This window comes from Mycteria americana, chromosome 1, assembly GCF_035582795.1.
Source record: "Mycteria americana isolate JAX WOST 10 ecotype Jacksonville Zoo and Gardens chromosome 1, USCA_MyAme_1.0, whole genome shotgun sequence".
Lineage (NCBI taxonomy): Eukaryota > Metazoa > Chordata > Aves > Ciconiiformes > Ciconiidae > Mycteria > Mycteria americana.
The window spans coordinates 30853366-30870691 of record NC_134365.1 but is presented as its reverse complement, the minus strand read 5'-3'; the positions used below and the strand labels follow the sequence as shown (position 1 = coordinate 30870691).

The window sequence follows — 17326 nt, the reverse complement described above, 5'->3', positions numbered from 1 at the left end:
TCTTAAATTCAAAAATTAAAAACTGCACCCAGCATTATAAAAGATATTTTGATTTTTTTATTACATATATCATATAACTTTATTTATTTATACCATGATCTTCGCATACGACCCATATTTTCTATTAACATTAAAAATGCCTTACTTGTTTGCAACCAAACGCATCACTGTCCAGTCTTTTGGAAACATCTCTGGTCGTATTAGTATCCGAAATACAGTGAAAATCTGCAGCAGGAAATCCTTTGGAAGGAAAAGAAGCAGTCATATGCCTTTGCTGCTTTAAAAAGAGTGGTGAGCTTCAAAAATATTTTAATCAGAGACAAAAAAATCACTATAGAAATAGCGCAATTGCATTTATTTTCAACATATTCAACCTCTGAATATTTTTTCATTTTTTTGATTCCCCAAGAAAGCTTCAAATAGTGATTTAATCCATTGTTCTTAAAAGGAAGAAAATAATTTAATGTGCCAGTTGATTGACAGCAATGCATAAGAGAAATGTCAAAGATGCATTTGGTTTCCACCCATACACTTCCACAAATGCGATCCCGGGAACAATTTGCAAATCAAAAAAGCACTTTACAAACACTACAGAGTTCTGAATATCTCCTTAATCATGCCAGGTTTTCATCACTTTCAAGATCTATTCTAAAAGTGGCATTATTTGGTGGGAAAGAGAGAGAGTGTAAGGACAATTTTATCATTGGGTTTGCAAAGACCAGTGAATCCACTAGTGATGCCCAGGCCTCTGAACTGTTATCGCAGCTGGCTGGCTGTATGCAGGTCACTTAACCGTTCTGCCTCATTTGCTCAATTTATAAAAATAGTGAACACACGTGAGCTACTCTGAATGCAGAAAGCACTGCTTAAGAGCTTTTAGCATTATCATCTCCTATGTCATTTAACTCACTAATAAATAACTAAAACTATTCCTCTCAGCACACGTTTTTTCAGATTTTTCTTTTCACAAATAAAACTACCAACAAGGGTAATATTTCTAATGGCCCATCTTGATTGTGTATAGTACTGCCAGTATTTTTCAGTAAGCAAAATGGAGCTTCTGACAACATGAAGAGCATGAGGCAAGTGATATAACACGCCTAACGGAATCATTGTGGTACCTGACCTTGAAATGTTTTCTATTGATTCTGCCCACACCACTTGCAGAGAGTTAGCCTGAAACACAGAGGAGATGAAGATACAACCAAAGGATACCAAATAATTTTGAACACCAGAATATATTCTCAAGTGCAGTTACCAAAGTGTAGATGACGGGCATTGCACAACAGATGTCTTTCATTAGAGAATCACTGTAAAGGGGGACGAATGCAGGCACTGGGGAAGGCAGCTGAGATCCCTGCACCCACCCACCAGAGAAGATTACATAAAAGAGACAACCTGTTTTCTGAGCAAGATGCCAAAAATTTCTCTGTATTAAAGAGTATAAATGATACTCATTGCAGATAACATAGCGTCTGACTGCAGGTGACCGGCTTTACAGATAAACAAGTAGCTCTATGAGCAACACATTTATTCCAGACTGCTTTCCTATAGCTTGTTCCTATTGCAAGCTTGTTCCTATTCCTAAGCTTGTTCCTAAATTGCAAGGTGCAATTTCCTATTGCACCGTGTAGGTAAATTTCAACACTTCTGCCCACTCCTTTTTTTCTTTAGGGGTTACCTCCCTTCCCTGTGCTGTAATCCCAACAACATGGCCACGCCTCGAATGCTGCTGTATGTCACCTCACAATAATGTCCCAAATTCTCCCATTTTTATCCTGTCTGTTGTCCAGACACAATACATGTTGCTGGTGTTTGGGAGCTAACTGACTGGCTGCTGAACTGAAGAGACCAAATGGCTCTTGTTGGGAAACCAGCAATAGTTTAAGGACTTAAAAGCCAAGGGCTGTGTGAGGTGTATACGATTCTGTATACAATTCTGTACCTATACGATTCTGTGATTCTGTGTAAACTTAGTGCCTTTGAGACCCACGGGCCACTGCCAAAGCCTGCTGAGATTAGAATCATAGAATCATAGAACTGTTTAGGTTGGAAAAGACCTTTAAGATCATCAAGTCCAACCATTAACCTAGCACTGCCAAGTCCACCACTAAACCATATCCCTACGCACCTCATCCAAACATCTTTTAAATATCTCCAGGGATGCTGACTCAACCCCTTCCCTGGGCAGCTTGTTCAAAAGTCATTAAGAATGACAGACAGAGAGGAAGATCATATATACTTCATTTCTTTAGGTAACTAGGCTAAAACCAGAATAAATCTTTTATTCCAAGCAAACTTTAAAACAAAGCAAATGTAGACACTGGCATTAAATTTTGAATCATTAACACCAGGCTAATTATTTCTAATTTTAACAGAAAAAAAAGAAAATTGTGTCACCAATTTAGTGATACAAGATGATATTAGATAAAAAATGTGGATTTGAAAAGCCCAAGTACTACTGAAGATCTCTTTGTTACAGTACATGTTAAAAACATATAAACAAAATGCAGTATAATTCAAAGCTGAAATACAACTGAAAGAACAGATAACTTATAAAAAACTTTAGAAAAACTAATCAGTTGTAAGATTTTCAAAGATACAACTATTAAGCTTCTATTAACAGAATTAATCTGTAACTAACTTTTATTTTTCATGATTCAGTTTTTGTATATTTGGTAATGCATTTCCCTAGGAATCCATTATAAGCATGAAAATAACCAAAGGGTAAAATGCCGGTTGACTAGTCTGATCCTTTGCTATTAATGTGCTGGTATCCCTCATGTATCAGCACTGCTCATCGACATTCAGTGCTGGTGTTCACTCCCAAGGGACCCACCTCCATGTAGGAATTCCATAAAATGTTTTGATCAGCATTACAATGCATGGCATTTTGCATGATGCAATTGCTCATTTTTGTTTCATGGTCCAAACATCACATGACGTTACTATGAAATATCATTCATGGAAGATCGATTTTGTAACTATATTTTGAACCCCTTCCCTTGCACTAAACTAGTCTTTCATAGTTCTATCTGCTCTGCTGAACACATCATAATGATTTAGTAACAGATTTTAACATTTAAAAAACATTTTTGCCGGTAGTATAAGTGAACTAACATTTGGTTGGTTGAGTACAGATATAATTAATGTCTCATATGACTTCTATCTTAAGAGACAGCAAGGGATTAATTTTGTCCTTTTACATACTCTAAATACCATCTCTTAATATTCCTACCTAGTGTACATAAGCTCTAGTACTATCTTACACCACTTAAATAATATCACAGTTCAGTTTCCTCTAGCAGCAATATTTGCCTGATGAAATTATCAAACTGTGATTAAGTGAGAAGCATGGCTTTCTGAAAGACTGAAAACCATTTATTCATTTAATCAAAACCTGCCTTGGAATTTCCTTCACATTTCCCTGTACGCATGTAAAATCTTCTGAAAAGCAGGTCAGACTCTTCACTGGATCTCTCAGGGTGCATCTATATTAGCATTTTAGTTTGGGACAACAGTCCACTTTGAAGCTAATTGCTTGATCATCCATTGCTTTGGTTCGCACTGCAGAGTTATCAAGCTACTTGGTATCAAGTCTTTGTAGAGCATCCTAGAGCTTTTTTGCAGAGTGCCAAGGTGTCCATAAGAAAGAGGATGGTTCGACAGTGAGCTGTCTCTGCCCAGACAACTCATCCATCCTGTGGCCACCTCCTTTCCCAGATCTTCTTTCCTTCACTGCTTCCTCAATCTACATCAGAAGCCACCCAAATATTTGTTTCAGAGCTACCCCTCCGCCCCAGCACTCATCCTTTCAGAAGTCCTATATGTGAGTGGGTGTCCCTGCATAGAAGGGGAAGGATGGTGGTTAGAACTGAGCTTCTCCACCAGAGACGTTCCCAATGCCTACAGACCTCACACAGCCTGTGTCCAAGGGGTCATTAGAGAACAGTGGAATAAATTGCACTTGGTGGTAGGGTTCAGCACCCACCTTACCCTGCTCAGGCTCTTCCCTGCTCTTTAGCTGGAAGAGAGGGATCAGAGAACTAGTAAGGTTTACAACCATCCTTATGAAATATTATCTTTTCCTTCATCAGATCTCTCCTGTATATCTATTCTGCCACATTATGTAGGGTACACTGCCAATGGATAAAAACTAGGCCTTCTGGCAGGTGCTTATTGTTTGTTTTGTCTTCTTTTAATCTATTAATTAAAAACCCCACACATAACCAAAACCACCTTGTTGTGGTCAAAGCTGCATTGTGCTAACATATACTGGTTTTCTCATTCATTTTCCCACTTCCCTCCTCCTATTTATAACTTCCACTGTTACCTTTTGTCATAAATTATATCTGAGCTTTTTTGCGGCAGCAAATAACCGCCTACAAGGGTGCCTCTGTTCTATAAATTGCTGTAAAATATATTTACTAGAAGAAGATGGTATTTTGTGGTAAGCAAAAGAAGCATATCTTTAAAATAATATTGAAAGATAAAAGGAAGTATTTAAAATTACTGCCTCATTAAATTCAATGTTTCAAATAGTGAGTGAAGTATAGTCTCTGGTGCTACCATTCAGCCATGAATCCCCTGTCATTTCTTTCTTACTTCATTTGCATGTTTTCAAATATAAAATGCTTTTTCTATCTTCTGCTTTGTGTGGAAAAAAACTGACTCTCTTAAAGAACTGACTGAAATAAAAATAGTCACCATGTCAATTACTTAAACTAAATATATTCACAAAATAGAGGAAATATTTCCATAAACAACCACTTGTTTAAAGCATCACTCAGATGCATGTCATATAAAAATGTGTACATGTCATTCCTTCAAAATCTCCATTTTGCTATACTGTGATTAACAAGCTGGAAACAGTCTTTAATAATGTTGGTATAGACTGTTAAAAAAAAAAAGAATAAGAACTGCAAATATATTTCAACAGAATGAATGACAACCTTCATTCCCTTTTTACAAGTACTTCCATGAGTGAATTTTTGTTTGGAGAAGTGGTTTGGTGGGGGTATTTTTTTAATAGTACCACAAATGCTGTGCAAACATGCATTCATGCAAACACTTGACATAGTTGCCTTGAGAATTAGTCTGGAAGAAAGAAGAAATACCGTGTGGTATCAGTGCCTAAGTGTTCAGTATAGATGGTTAATTATAAACAGAGGTAGTCAAAGCAAAAAAGCACAGCAGGTAGCAATTCAAAGGCCTGGGCTACATTCAGATAAGTCCCTTGCAAACCCCGTATCAGGTCTGTAACTTGTAATGTGCCTTAGGGAAGACCCAACCCACCTTGACATCACTGACCAGGGGGCGAAAAGAGGATTCAAAAATACAGCAAGATGATGGTAGTTACCACTGATGCTTAAATCCCAAAGTACATACTAGCCATAAGATTAACTATGGCTACCAGTTCAGCCTCTAAAAGCATCTCAGGGAAAAAAAAAAAAAAAAGTCTTATCACAGATATTTACACCTTCTGAATTTTCATTTACTCATACTGATGTCATTTCCTAAGAAGCATATCTTAAAGCAGTATAAAATACCAAGGAAGTTCCACACTTGGCAAACAAAGCAGAAAAACACAGGGGTAAGTGGCAAGATGGTTTAGATAGCCTAAGTCATACACAATCACCTCATGATTAACAGCAGTGTCAGCCTCACACACTAGCTCTGATCTTTCCCTCTTGCTCTCAGTTACACACATTTCAGTGATATTTGATATTTCTAAGTGAGGGGAAAAAAACCCTTATTATTTAAGATTCAGAAGAGAAGGAATACTGCATTAATTACGATCAACCTACTGCCACTGAATCACTGGTGGAGCTGATGCTGATTTGATGAGATCTGAATGGAAATAACAAACTCTGGACTTGAGTTCTTAAGACCTCTATTTTGATAGCTGATAGCACTGGCTGCAGCTGCTTTCCATATGTCTCTGTATAATAGTAGGGTATGTGCGTGGGGGGAATATAAATGTGTCAAATCAAACACCATTCAAGGATTAATTCTGGAGATTCTTCATGTTCTAGATGCAAGAAAGTCTGAATAAACTCAACACTGTATTTCATAGATACATCAAACAAAAATCAAGCTTGAAATCTCTAGGAAATATGAAAATCTAAACCTAGGAATATAGACCTGCTCAGAACTCAAAGAAAAGGGAAAATATTTTCAGTAAAAAATGCCTAGATTCCACAACATATACTAAAAATTGCCTAAGGATAGCAACTATGCTAGGTGAAAACAGATGCTGTAACACTAGTATAAAAATCGTCCACCCTATATAACTCCTAGGTAGTACCCTTGATTCATGATAGAGATAATTTCTCAGCAGCATTTTCTATCTTTCAAGCTCAATATGACCATCTCACTACAAAGAAAAGGCACTGACAAATGGTATAATCTCTTCAGACTACCTCTAAACAGCTATCAGGAATTTAAGGAAATCTGAAATTGCACCACAACTAGACTCCCCTTTTCAGGCTATTACTTAAGTTTATCAAATGGTAATTTAAGACTAACATCTAAAAATATACTAACACACTAGAACATTATTACTCTCCTATGCAGGATCATTGGCTGAATAATGAGCATAAGTGATCACTCAAGATTTCTTGTGCGGATCAGATTTGGTACTATGTAAGTCCCTCAGGGTCTAGCACAGTGGAAGTCTTAATCTATATCTTTATACAGGAAATCTTAACGTTTAAAACATTTTTAAAAAATCCATCCCCCTCTTCCAAAAAGTAATTAAAAATGCTGTATCTCCATGAACCTGGTAACTCCATCAATGAAATTGGTAGAAGCTGCCCTGAAAGAGTTCTGCAGCTACTCTCTTCCATGATCAAACTGGGCAGATACACATTACAAGTCTGACAGCTCCTCCTGCCAATGGACTTGCTGCACAGTTAAGAAAAAGGGAGAGTTAGTTGAATACGCATTTCTCAAGCTGTGTGTTTGCCATTGCCGTATATAATTTAATGAATGAATGAATAAATAATACATATAATAAAATAAAAAAACCAACTGCCTGGCAGGAAGAATCAAGCAGAACTGTGTAACCTTAGATTGACACCATCTTTAAAACAGGCTTTGAGGCTAAGTTTATGGCTTTAAAGCTATTGTATAGTCCCCCCATCCCTATTCTATCTGCTGTCATTGTAGAAGCAACAGACTCCTAGCCCCACTGTAAGAGTGGACCTAAGTACATATGAAAGGCTGTGCAAAAGTTAGCCAATCTGAAAAACAGATTGCACTGAAATAACAGAATCATAGAATTATAGAATGCTTTCGATTGGAAGGGACCTTTACAGGTCATCTAGTCCAACCCCCCTGCAATGAGCAGGGACATCTTCAACTAGATCAGGTTGCTCAGAGCCCCATCCAACCTGACCTTGAATGTTTCCAGGGATGGGGCCTCCACTACCTCTCTGGGCAACCTGCTCCAGTGCCTCACCACCCTCATTGTAAAAAATTTCTTTCTTAAATCCAGTCTAAATCTGCTCTCACTTAGTTTAAAACCATTGCTCCTTGTCCTATCACAACAGGCCTTGCTAAAAAGTCTGTCCGTGTCTTTCCTATAGGAAAGTACTTTAAGTAAAGTTATAGGAAAGGGCTTTATAGGAAAGCCCTTTAAGTACTGGAAGGCTGCTATAAGTTCTCCCCACAGCCTTCTCTTCTCCAGGCTGAACAACCCCAACTCTCTCAGCCTGTCCTCATAGGAGAGGTGCTCCAGCCCTCTGAGCATTTTCGTGGCCCTCCTCTGGACCCGCACCAACAGCTCCATGTCCTTCCTGTGCTGAGGGCTCCAGAGCTGGATGCAGTACTCCAGGTGGGGACTCACCAGAGCAGAGCAGAGTGGCAGAATCACCTCCCTCAACCTTCTGACCATGCTTCCTTTGATGCAGCCCAGGATACGGTTGGCCTTCTGGGCTGTGAGCGGACATTGTTGGCTCATGTCTAGCTTTTCATCCACCAGTACCTCTTAAGTCCTTTTCCACAGGGCTGCTCTCGATCACATCATCCCCCAGCCTTTATTGATACCGAGGGTTGCCCCGACACAGGTGTCGGACCCTGCACTTGGCCTTGTTGAACCTCATGAGGTTCACACAGGCCCATTTCTCCAGCTTGTCCAGGTCCCTCTGGATGACATCCCGTCCTTCTGGCCTGTCAACTGCACCACTCAGCTTGCTGTCATCTGCAAACTTGCTGAGGGTGCACTCGATCTCGCTGTCAATGTCATTGGTGAAAATATTGAACACCACTGGTCCCAGTATGGACCCTTGAGGGACACCACTTGTCACTGATCTCCATCTGGATATTGAGCCATTGACCGCTACCCTCTGGATGTGACCATCCAACCAATTCCTTATGCACTGAACAGTCCACCCATCAAATCCATATCTCTCCTATTTAGAGAGAAGGATGTTGTGGGGGACCATGTCAAAGGCTTTACAGAAGTCCAGATAGATGAAATCCTGAAGTGTTTCATCAAAGCACAGGAATATCTTAAAGGGAGATAAATCAAAAAGGGAAATAAAAAGAGACTTGAACAAGTGGAAGGACAACTCTGTTACTCACCCTCAGATCTTCCTTTGTGTTGAAGCTATCAAGAAGCTGTTGATAATGTCTATCAGTCATTTGTCGCAAGAGTGACAACAAACAGGAGACAAATTCCCCCTGTTTAGATAAGTCAAGAATAGAAATATAATAGATTATAATGTCTTCTGTATTTGAGCTTAAACTGTCATATTATAAGCACTTAATTAACAAATGCAAGGGAAATTAATCTACAATTAGGCAACATTATTTCCTAGACTCTATATTTCGTGAAAATACATTAATTTAGCTATAAACTTCCTTCCCATTTAAAGAATTATTTTTCCCCAAATGCAGTTTACTTGCTTAGCAAAACCTATTTGAAGTAGTTCCAGAAGGGCTAAACCAGTAAAAGTTTAACTTGTGATTTATTTCCCTTGTATCTGTTTTTAAACAGATTATTTAGACTGCTAAAATTACAACCTCTTAGTCGACTCAGTTTTGAAACAAATATAAACAAAAATATTTTGCAGCAATTCTGGGAAGAATGCTATTGTTTTCCTTTAGGGAATAAATTAATGGAGTGATCTGGGAATTTTTTCAAAACATTTTTGCATCACAAAAAAACATATTTGCCAAAAAGAAAACTAATTTATAGGATTGAACAAACTTTGAAAATGTTTTGATCAGAAGTTCTCTTGGACCTACAGAGGAATTTCTCCTTAAAACATATATCTAGAGCTGTTGAGCTTAATCATAGGGCAAGACCACTCTGCCACAGTGCCAATTCCTGGATTCACACTCCACTTCACACTCCAGAAAAGGCATGCTCCAGGCAGCAGCTGAGGGACTTACTGGACTCCTGTGCAGATTCCTCCCTGCCTCTGCTGATTCACATTCACCAGGCTGTTCTTCAAACACCATGGGATTCAGGAGCAAAAGAGCAGAGAACAGCACTGGGAATCTCCCGTGAAGCAATCAAACAACCAGGACATTATGGGAAGGAATAGGTTCTCCCTCTCTCCCTTTCCTGTCTACTTGTTCACTGGGAAAAAACTACTTGAACTGGGAAAAAACATGGAATGGTATCAATCTGGTCCAACTGCAGAATGGATGAGGACAGGAAAGAGTAAAGGTCTGGATTGCATCCCAGTGCTTAAAAAGAACAATTCTGAAATCTTACAAGCTTGTTAAAAAGTGTGAAATACACTTCTGGCCTCTATCAGGAATGAGGAATGAGACTGGGAGAACAGACAGGTATGATAACAGTACTTTAAAATGGTGTCTTTCATTAGTTTGTCAAGTCAAAGTTTGGGAATATTTTCCCTTGTCTTTTATTAAAAACAGAAAATAAGATAAAAAAGGAGTGTTTTCACAGGAATGGCTATTCTGGATTTTACACTGGAAGACCTAATTCACTTGTGATTATACCTTGTATACTTGGTGGTGTGTGAGGTGATGGCTTTCACTGGCAACATGGTGATAAAATAATAATTGTCTTGCGCATAATAAGATTCTAGACTGAAATAATGATCCCAAGTTAATTACATCACTGCAAACCCATTGTTTTTTACAGTGAACAGAGCATTCTCAAAACAACATCCTAAGGCTACAAAGTCTCTTAATCTTCATGCTCTGGGCATAACCATCAAGGTTACAGCCACTAGCTTGTAAATATCTGAAAATTTATTTCCAACCCTATCAGGTTTTCTTCAGAAAACAAAAATACTTTGGTCTTTTATAATTATTTTTTAATATTTTCAATTTCATTGTATCTAGGCTCAATATGATTTTATCACGTCATTTAGTATAGTGTAGGTTCATCTAAATAGGCATAATTTTTGGAGACTTTTATTCCAGTTATAAAATCTGAGACCACTCAGATTTGGCTAATTAGCCAAAATAAGCAGAGTATATAAATAAGGGTGTAAGCTTACCTGATTGCTAGCTTGAGTGACAAAATTTGAATGTGAACCTTTTGAATACTTCCCTTCTTGCTTAAGCATTTTAAGCAGTCCTGTCTAGTCACCTTCCTTCTATGTTCCCACATTTACTTTGACTTATAGTAGTATATTAAAAATCACAATCTGTTATAGAAAGCTGTACTATTATAGCTGACAGACAGATTAGCTTTAAAAGGGTACCAGCTTTAGCTAATTGTTAACTGACTTCTAAATTTGAGCTTTTAATTCAAATGTAGGTAGCTATACAGGCAGCTGTTTTTTAAAATAACAATGAACATTCAGCTGCATTTGTGGAACTCAACACAAAAATGTATGTTGTAAGATTTCTGCCAGTGTTAGCCACAGACTAACTAGTCAGGGTACATGTGAATCATGTGCGAAAGCAAACTCCACACACATAATGACCTTGATAAAACTCATTTAGGATCCAATTCTAGTGTCAGAAGTCAAGCCAAGCAGTATATCCAATTCACTTAGGTAGAATCCTGAAGTAATTTTGTGTGTCTTATTTAAGGAGCACAATTATTAAAATACATGGAGCTCACAATTAAATTGCAATTCATTTAGGTTCTGAAGGACTGAACTTCCAAGATCTGAAATCAATAAAGGTTCGCTTTAATTGGATTGCTTTATATGCAAATGCGTTTTTCTTAAGGAAATCTAAAGGTCTAAATCACTGACATCCTAAAGCAGAAGTTTCACTTTTACCATTGCATTAAATTCAATGTTTATTAGTGCAACATCTGTAACACCGACCCCCTGAAGACATGTCTTCTTTGTGCTCAGTTTAAAGCATCACATCCATCTTGCAGGTTACCATCTAACAAGATTCTTCACTGCAAATTGAAATGGTACCAAGGTACCAAAACTACTTGAGATGAAAGAAACAGTGCAGTCATGGCAGCTGTTGCTGCCTGATTTTATGCTGCTTCTTTGTGCAGAAAACCAGTGACATGTGGGCCATCACACTGAGATGAGTTTGGGACTACTTCCACAACGAAGACTGTATCTGATGCAAAAGTATGACAAAATTTTACCCCGTGTTCGGCCATGATACATCTCACAAACAATATTTTATGATACACGCAGCTTGAAATAATGATAACATACTGGAACAGACTCTACTGCTGTACTCACATTGAGTACTTTATCATACTTGCTTTACAAATAGTTCCAAGAATCTGGTTCTGTGTGTTGCCATAAGCCCATACTGCATGATGTTTCTACATAAATGTATACAATTGCCTTATGCTGTGCTGTGAGTCACTTCCACATTAAGTATTCTTTGAGATGCCTGTGGTGAAAATGACATGGCTTTTCTGATGCATAAAAAGAAAATGTTGCAACTTGAAAGCACTTTCAGAGTCTAATTTTTTGATGGTGTGAAAGAATTAGGCTGTCATGGTGTTTTATGAAAACTTAATCTGCAAGCAAGTGGATATCTCAGAAGAAACCAATAAGCTCAGAGCTTTGCTACATTAACAGTCTTACTTCAGCTGAGATTTTCTTGTAATGGTCTGATATGCCACACAGCGTATATTTGTAATTTTGTAATTTAAAGAAAAAAAAATCCCAAACTCTTAGATGTATAGACCTGCTGAATCACAGTGATTAAAGCATGGTGTTATCTTACTACAGAGCTTGATCAGCTCCATAAAACGCTCCATATAATGTTTGTTCTCTGTGGGATAAAGTAAAACAAACAAACAAAAAACCCAACAACGCATTTCTTCCACAGCTATCAAATGCTTTTTGAAATGTTTGATCTCAGATGAAATTCTGGTTTGAAAAGCAACCATCTATTCATTAACAAAAACCATTACAGTGTAACGGTAAAAATTGGGGGATTAATTAATTAAGCGTATAACGAGATGGTAAATCACACAGCATAGTATGTTCTCTGCACAAAACGTCACCCCCTCACCTCATACTGGAGTCATATTCCTTGCTATATTAGAACTGATTTGCCCTTCAAAAGCAAACTGGGAACCTTGCTGAAAACAAAGCAAAATAACACTTCATTTTGTTTCGTCAATGCTCATCATAGGCTTTCCTGTAAATGCTTGCATGTCAACCTTCTAATTTGCATGAGCTGTTACAGCAGGTTGACCAAAATATCATTGGTTAATCTTCTAAATCCATCCTCTTTCCTCTACTTCATGTGATAGAAATGAAGCTCAAATGCTTAGCCCAGAGAACAACAAAATGCCTTTCAATTAATAAATTTGGATTTGTTCAGGTTAGCATCACAGATTCTGCAGGAATCTTTAGAGCTGCTTCATAATTTAAAAATGTATGCATTCTAGGTAGTAAAACATTATTGATTGATATTCTTCCATTTTCAGGAATTCAAACTTAAAGAGAGTTTCAGAAAGCTATTAAATTTGTTGACAAAAGAAATGTAATGAAATAATTATTGACCTGAAACAGTCTCAAAAGAAATTTTATCTTTTGGGCTTTTTTCTGGGTCACAATTTATAAATAAATTTCATAAAAAAAAAAAATTACTGTTTCCACTGAAAATGAATAAAATGCAAGAAAAGTTTTCTTTGTTCTCCTCATTCTCTGTTTTATACACAAAATCTTGACATTGTGAATTACAAACTAAAGACAATATTGTCACACGTCTAGTTGTCCAACCACTGACAATTGTGAGCTATTTCATTATAAAAAACTTACAGTCACGTCTTGAAACTGGAGGCGCATAGCAGAGCCTGATGGTTGTGGTCGGCTGGTGATCTCTAGTATGGTCCTTAAGAGAATATCTAGCAGGCTGTTTACAATCACATCAATTTCTTCCAGGACAGATTTTTCCTTAAATAATAAATAAAAAATTTAAGGTTTTAAAATAGAAAGATGACCACAGGCATATTTCCTTTGATGTCATTTTAGAAACAAATTACAGTTTTACCATGCATGTTACAACCAAGAAACAAGGACTATTCTCTAACACATTGTTTAATTCTATTGATTTTTTCTAACAGTTTTCCATTAATTACATTGTACTGAAATATAGAGGACAGTTACGGGGATGACTTTGAATATGTAAGTGTTCATCAAATTAGCATAGCTCTATTTTTAATTAATGTTTAGAAGAAAGCAGTAAATAATATACAAGAACTTTTCGGGCAAGATTTTTATAGGTAATGCCCATATATTTTCTGGGGAAATTGCCAAGAGAGGCTTAAATTCCAAAAAGTAGAATTCTGTTTTCACACTTTGAAACTATCACCAGAAACAAGCAGATGGTGCTCAACCTTCAAGACCTGCTTCAGCAGTAACGACCAGCTACATTGCTTCCCATCAACTGAGTAGCACAAACAAATTAGTCATTTATGTAAGCCCACAACTGCTCGTACACAACATTAATACAAAGGAATCAAAGTGTTCACTGCCAAAAGAGACCATGAATACCTTAATTACATGCATGAAAACACTTGATGAAGTCAAGTTGTAGTAACTTTTCCTTTTTAATTCAGATGGAAATATGTTTTCCCTGCTTCAACAATGTTTTCTGTCTCTACTGCAGCAGACAACACCATCTTAATCTGAGCGATTTTATCCATGATTTAAGATGGCATTTCTTTGCAGAAAGAAACACTTCATAACCAAATGCACACAACCAAACTAAAACTCAGCTGACAAACAGATCATTCAACTTTGCTGACATTGAGGTGTAGGAGTGATATTTTTTTTTTTTTTTTTTTTTTGCTTCCTACACACCCAAAGCATATGATATGTAACAAAACTCAAAATTCCTGTTTGGATTCAGGATGAGTCTAGTGTCACGGCCACGTTCTCTGTCACTTCTTCTAGTATCAAACAACTGTTAACTTTGCTACTTATGAAGGCAGACAGTATACAGTGTATTTAGGAACTGTATCAACCATGAGAACTCATGTACAAACTATTATTAGAATGGCCAACAACCTTAATTTTCAAAGCTGCCTGACTGCAAATTCACTTGTTCCCTCAACCTCTAAATTATCTTGATTACCATGGAAGGAATGAAGTTCTGAACTGATCCACAAAAATCATATCAAAGTCACCAAGTTGTTAATACTCTCAATGACAAAGACTCTAAAAATAGTAGCTGCATATCTGAACATTGGAGAGAGTTTTATGTAGACATCCACTTGTTATTGTGTACATCTTTGGCTTGATGACTCCAAATGAAAGATCTCCTGAAATTAAGACCAGACATGTAAGCCTTTCTCCCAATCCAAAACCACAGCTATGCTTTATCGTCTATCACTTTATCTTGTGATGAGGTATTATACTAATCCAGGAGCAGCTGCAATGAAAATGTTGTTACAGTGCCAAAGTTGCAAGCCGCATCCATATCAAATCTGATGGAGCAACTTTAATTGTGCACAGTGGTATGAAATGAAGAAACACATAAAACAGTTCTCACTAACGCATTACAATGTAATGTATGCTGGTCTTGATATGTATGTACTGCACTAACTAGCGGCAATGTTTGTTTTTATTATATCCCTTTGCCTGTCAGAACTTATCGTCGTCTTCATATTTGCAGTACACCTATCTAAGCTAGCTCTCATATGCAGCTTTCACAGATGAATTTGCAAACACAAACACCAGAAATTGGCCACAAAGTTTATCAACTAACAACCAAGTGCAACCCCCCTTGCAATACTCATATCAATCTATTTACCTCTATCACCCCTGTATCCCCTATGACTAAACAGCCCACAATAGAAAATGCCTCTAAAAGAAAGTGGGCATTTCCTTCTGTCCAACACAACACTCAAAAAGAGTCAAAGCTTGGCAGAACACCATGCACTACAATTAAAATATTCTTGCATGGGAAGAAAAGGCTCCTGAGAAATCAAAATGACATGTTTATGCAGAATCGTTACACAGAGAACTCTTTAAAATGGACTTGGTCAAGGTCCAGTTTGTGTCATTAAATGTCATTGAGCCATATAAAGAAGTTCAACACCTTGTGGATGTGACATGGTATTTACTTACTGAGCTGTTCTTCTTGATGAGGCAAAAAATGTTGCTAAGGATACGTGCACACATTATAAGGTCCTTCTGCTCTTGTAAATGCATGTGGAGATGATGTAAAACTACCGGAAGAAGAATATATCGAGAATCTGGAAAAAATGAAAAATTTTATGAGTAGGAGTCTTTCATAGAATCATTTAATTTTAATACAGACATAAAATGTGTCTTCAGTCTAAAACAGTATTTCTGATAAGCAGAAGCTTTTACTTGCTTTAACCAACATTTTTGATAAACAGAAGCTTTTACTTCATAATCGTAATATACTAAAGCAAATGTTTGAAGAATAAACAATATGCTGAAAGTCAGTATGTCATATCATGGGTGGAAAAAACCACACCACTGTGTGGAATATACTATATGTAATGGAAAATTCTAAGTATTTATTGAACTGTCATGCAAAAAACCCTAGCACAATAATACTTGTATTCAAAATAATGTGAAATTATGCTCTAGTATTCCCTGCCATGCGACAGGATCCCTTTGCAAGCCAAGGTCACAACAGACTTCATCTTGAACTTACGTTATTCTACGAATGAGTTCTACTTTACAGACAAGCAGTACTTCCAGGTTTCTTTCAGGATTTTCACTTTTCCAGATTCCTCAATCCTACTGAGCATGAGCAATTTAGACTACTGGTATCTACATAAAATGATTTGCCTTTCTTCTATTTCATTTTCTAAACAGAGCTCTCTGGTGCTATTTTCAATCCTGAATTCTCTCAAAATTATGCAAGAACTTCATTAACGTGCTACTTTTTCTTGCTTCTTATTCTTATAATTAAAGACAATGTTAAATGGGAAAAGGCCTAATACTTACACTTGTGGTAACACATTAAACACCTATTTACAACTTGATAAATGGAATGGGTGTTATCTGTTTTCATTTTGTTGTTGTTTTTAGATCTTTTCCATAATTGAGAAATTATGTTCTCATAGAAATGTACTTGAATCATTTCCTCTATTAAAAATTTAATGATAATTATATGCTACATTATCTAAATATATTCATCTACTCAGTTCCTTTGCTCATTAATGTAATTATTGCCTAAAAATTGAGTTTATCTACGTGGAAAATTACTCCTTTAAAATAATTTTGCCAACCAGGTACTGTTCATGGTTTAGTCTTTCTATAAACACTTTTTTCCCCTCAAATATTTCCCCTATTTTTTACAGGAGGGAGAAAAAGATAGATTTATTCTGAGATTTTATTTGTTGAATGCTTCTTTCATTCACTGAAATACAGCACTAATCTTGTTTTCCTCTATTATTCCCTTGTTTTCATTGTCTAGTTATCTGTATAACACAAGACAAATCATATGGACAAGTTGATTTGTACACACTATTTAAGTATATCCTTGTTTTCAAAAAAAAGCTCGCCTGCTCTTTTTAAATGGGTGTTTAATGCTTATTAGTTATTCAGGTGTTCTGCTATATCTTCCTACTGAAGAAAAATATAAACAAATACTGTATGGCGATAGGCAAAAGGCCATCAATCTAAAACCAGTGGTACTGGTACCCAAAACTGGGAAACAAATAGCCTCTCTCCAGTGACTGCTTACTTCTGCAAGTGCAAGTACTGCAAGTACTTCTGCAAGTAGGTTTTCTTCAGGACTGGCCTGAGAGTTTGTATCGGCCGGTGGCACTGCGGCTGGGCACAAGCGTCTCAACCAAACCAACAAGGCATTTTCTTTTTGGCTACCTAAAAAACCGGAAGCTCAGCAAAGTATTGCCCCAAGTAGTCTGAGATGTCAAGTGTGCACAGCTGCCACTGACCCATCCACTGCAAGA

At 37.0% G+C, this 17326-nt stretch overlaps 1 protein-coding gene across 1 annotated transcript in view; it reads right to left on the bottom strand.

The window, feature by feature from the left end:
- The window catches only part of DOCK4 (dedicator of cytokinesis 4), a 262201-nt gene that overhangs the window by 60530 nt on the left and 184345 nt on the right, over nucleotides 1-17326 (bottom strand). Inside the window, exons 24-27 of the mRNA XM_075493937.1 lie at nucleotides 15501-15628; nucleotides 13188-13322; nucleotides 8587-8685; nucleotides 146-240 (exon numbers count right to left, since the gene is read on the bottom strand). Coding sequence (XP_075350052.1) covers nucleotides 146-240; nucleotides 8587-8685; nucleotides 13188-13322; nucleotides 15501-15628 — 457 coding nt within the window. The remainder of the gene's footprint in view (nucleotides 1-145; nucleotides 241-8586; nucleotides 8686-13187; nucleotides 13323-15500; nucleotides 15629-17326) is intronic.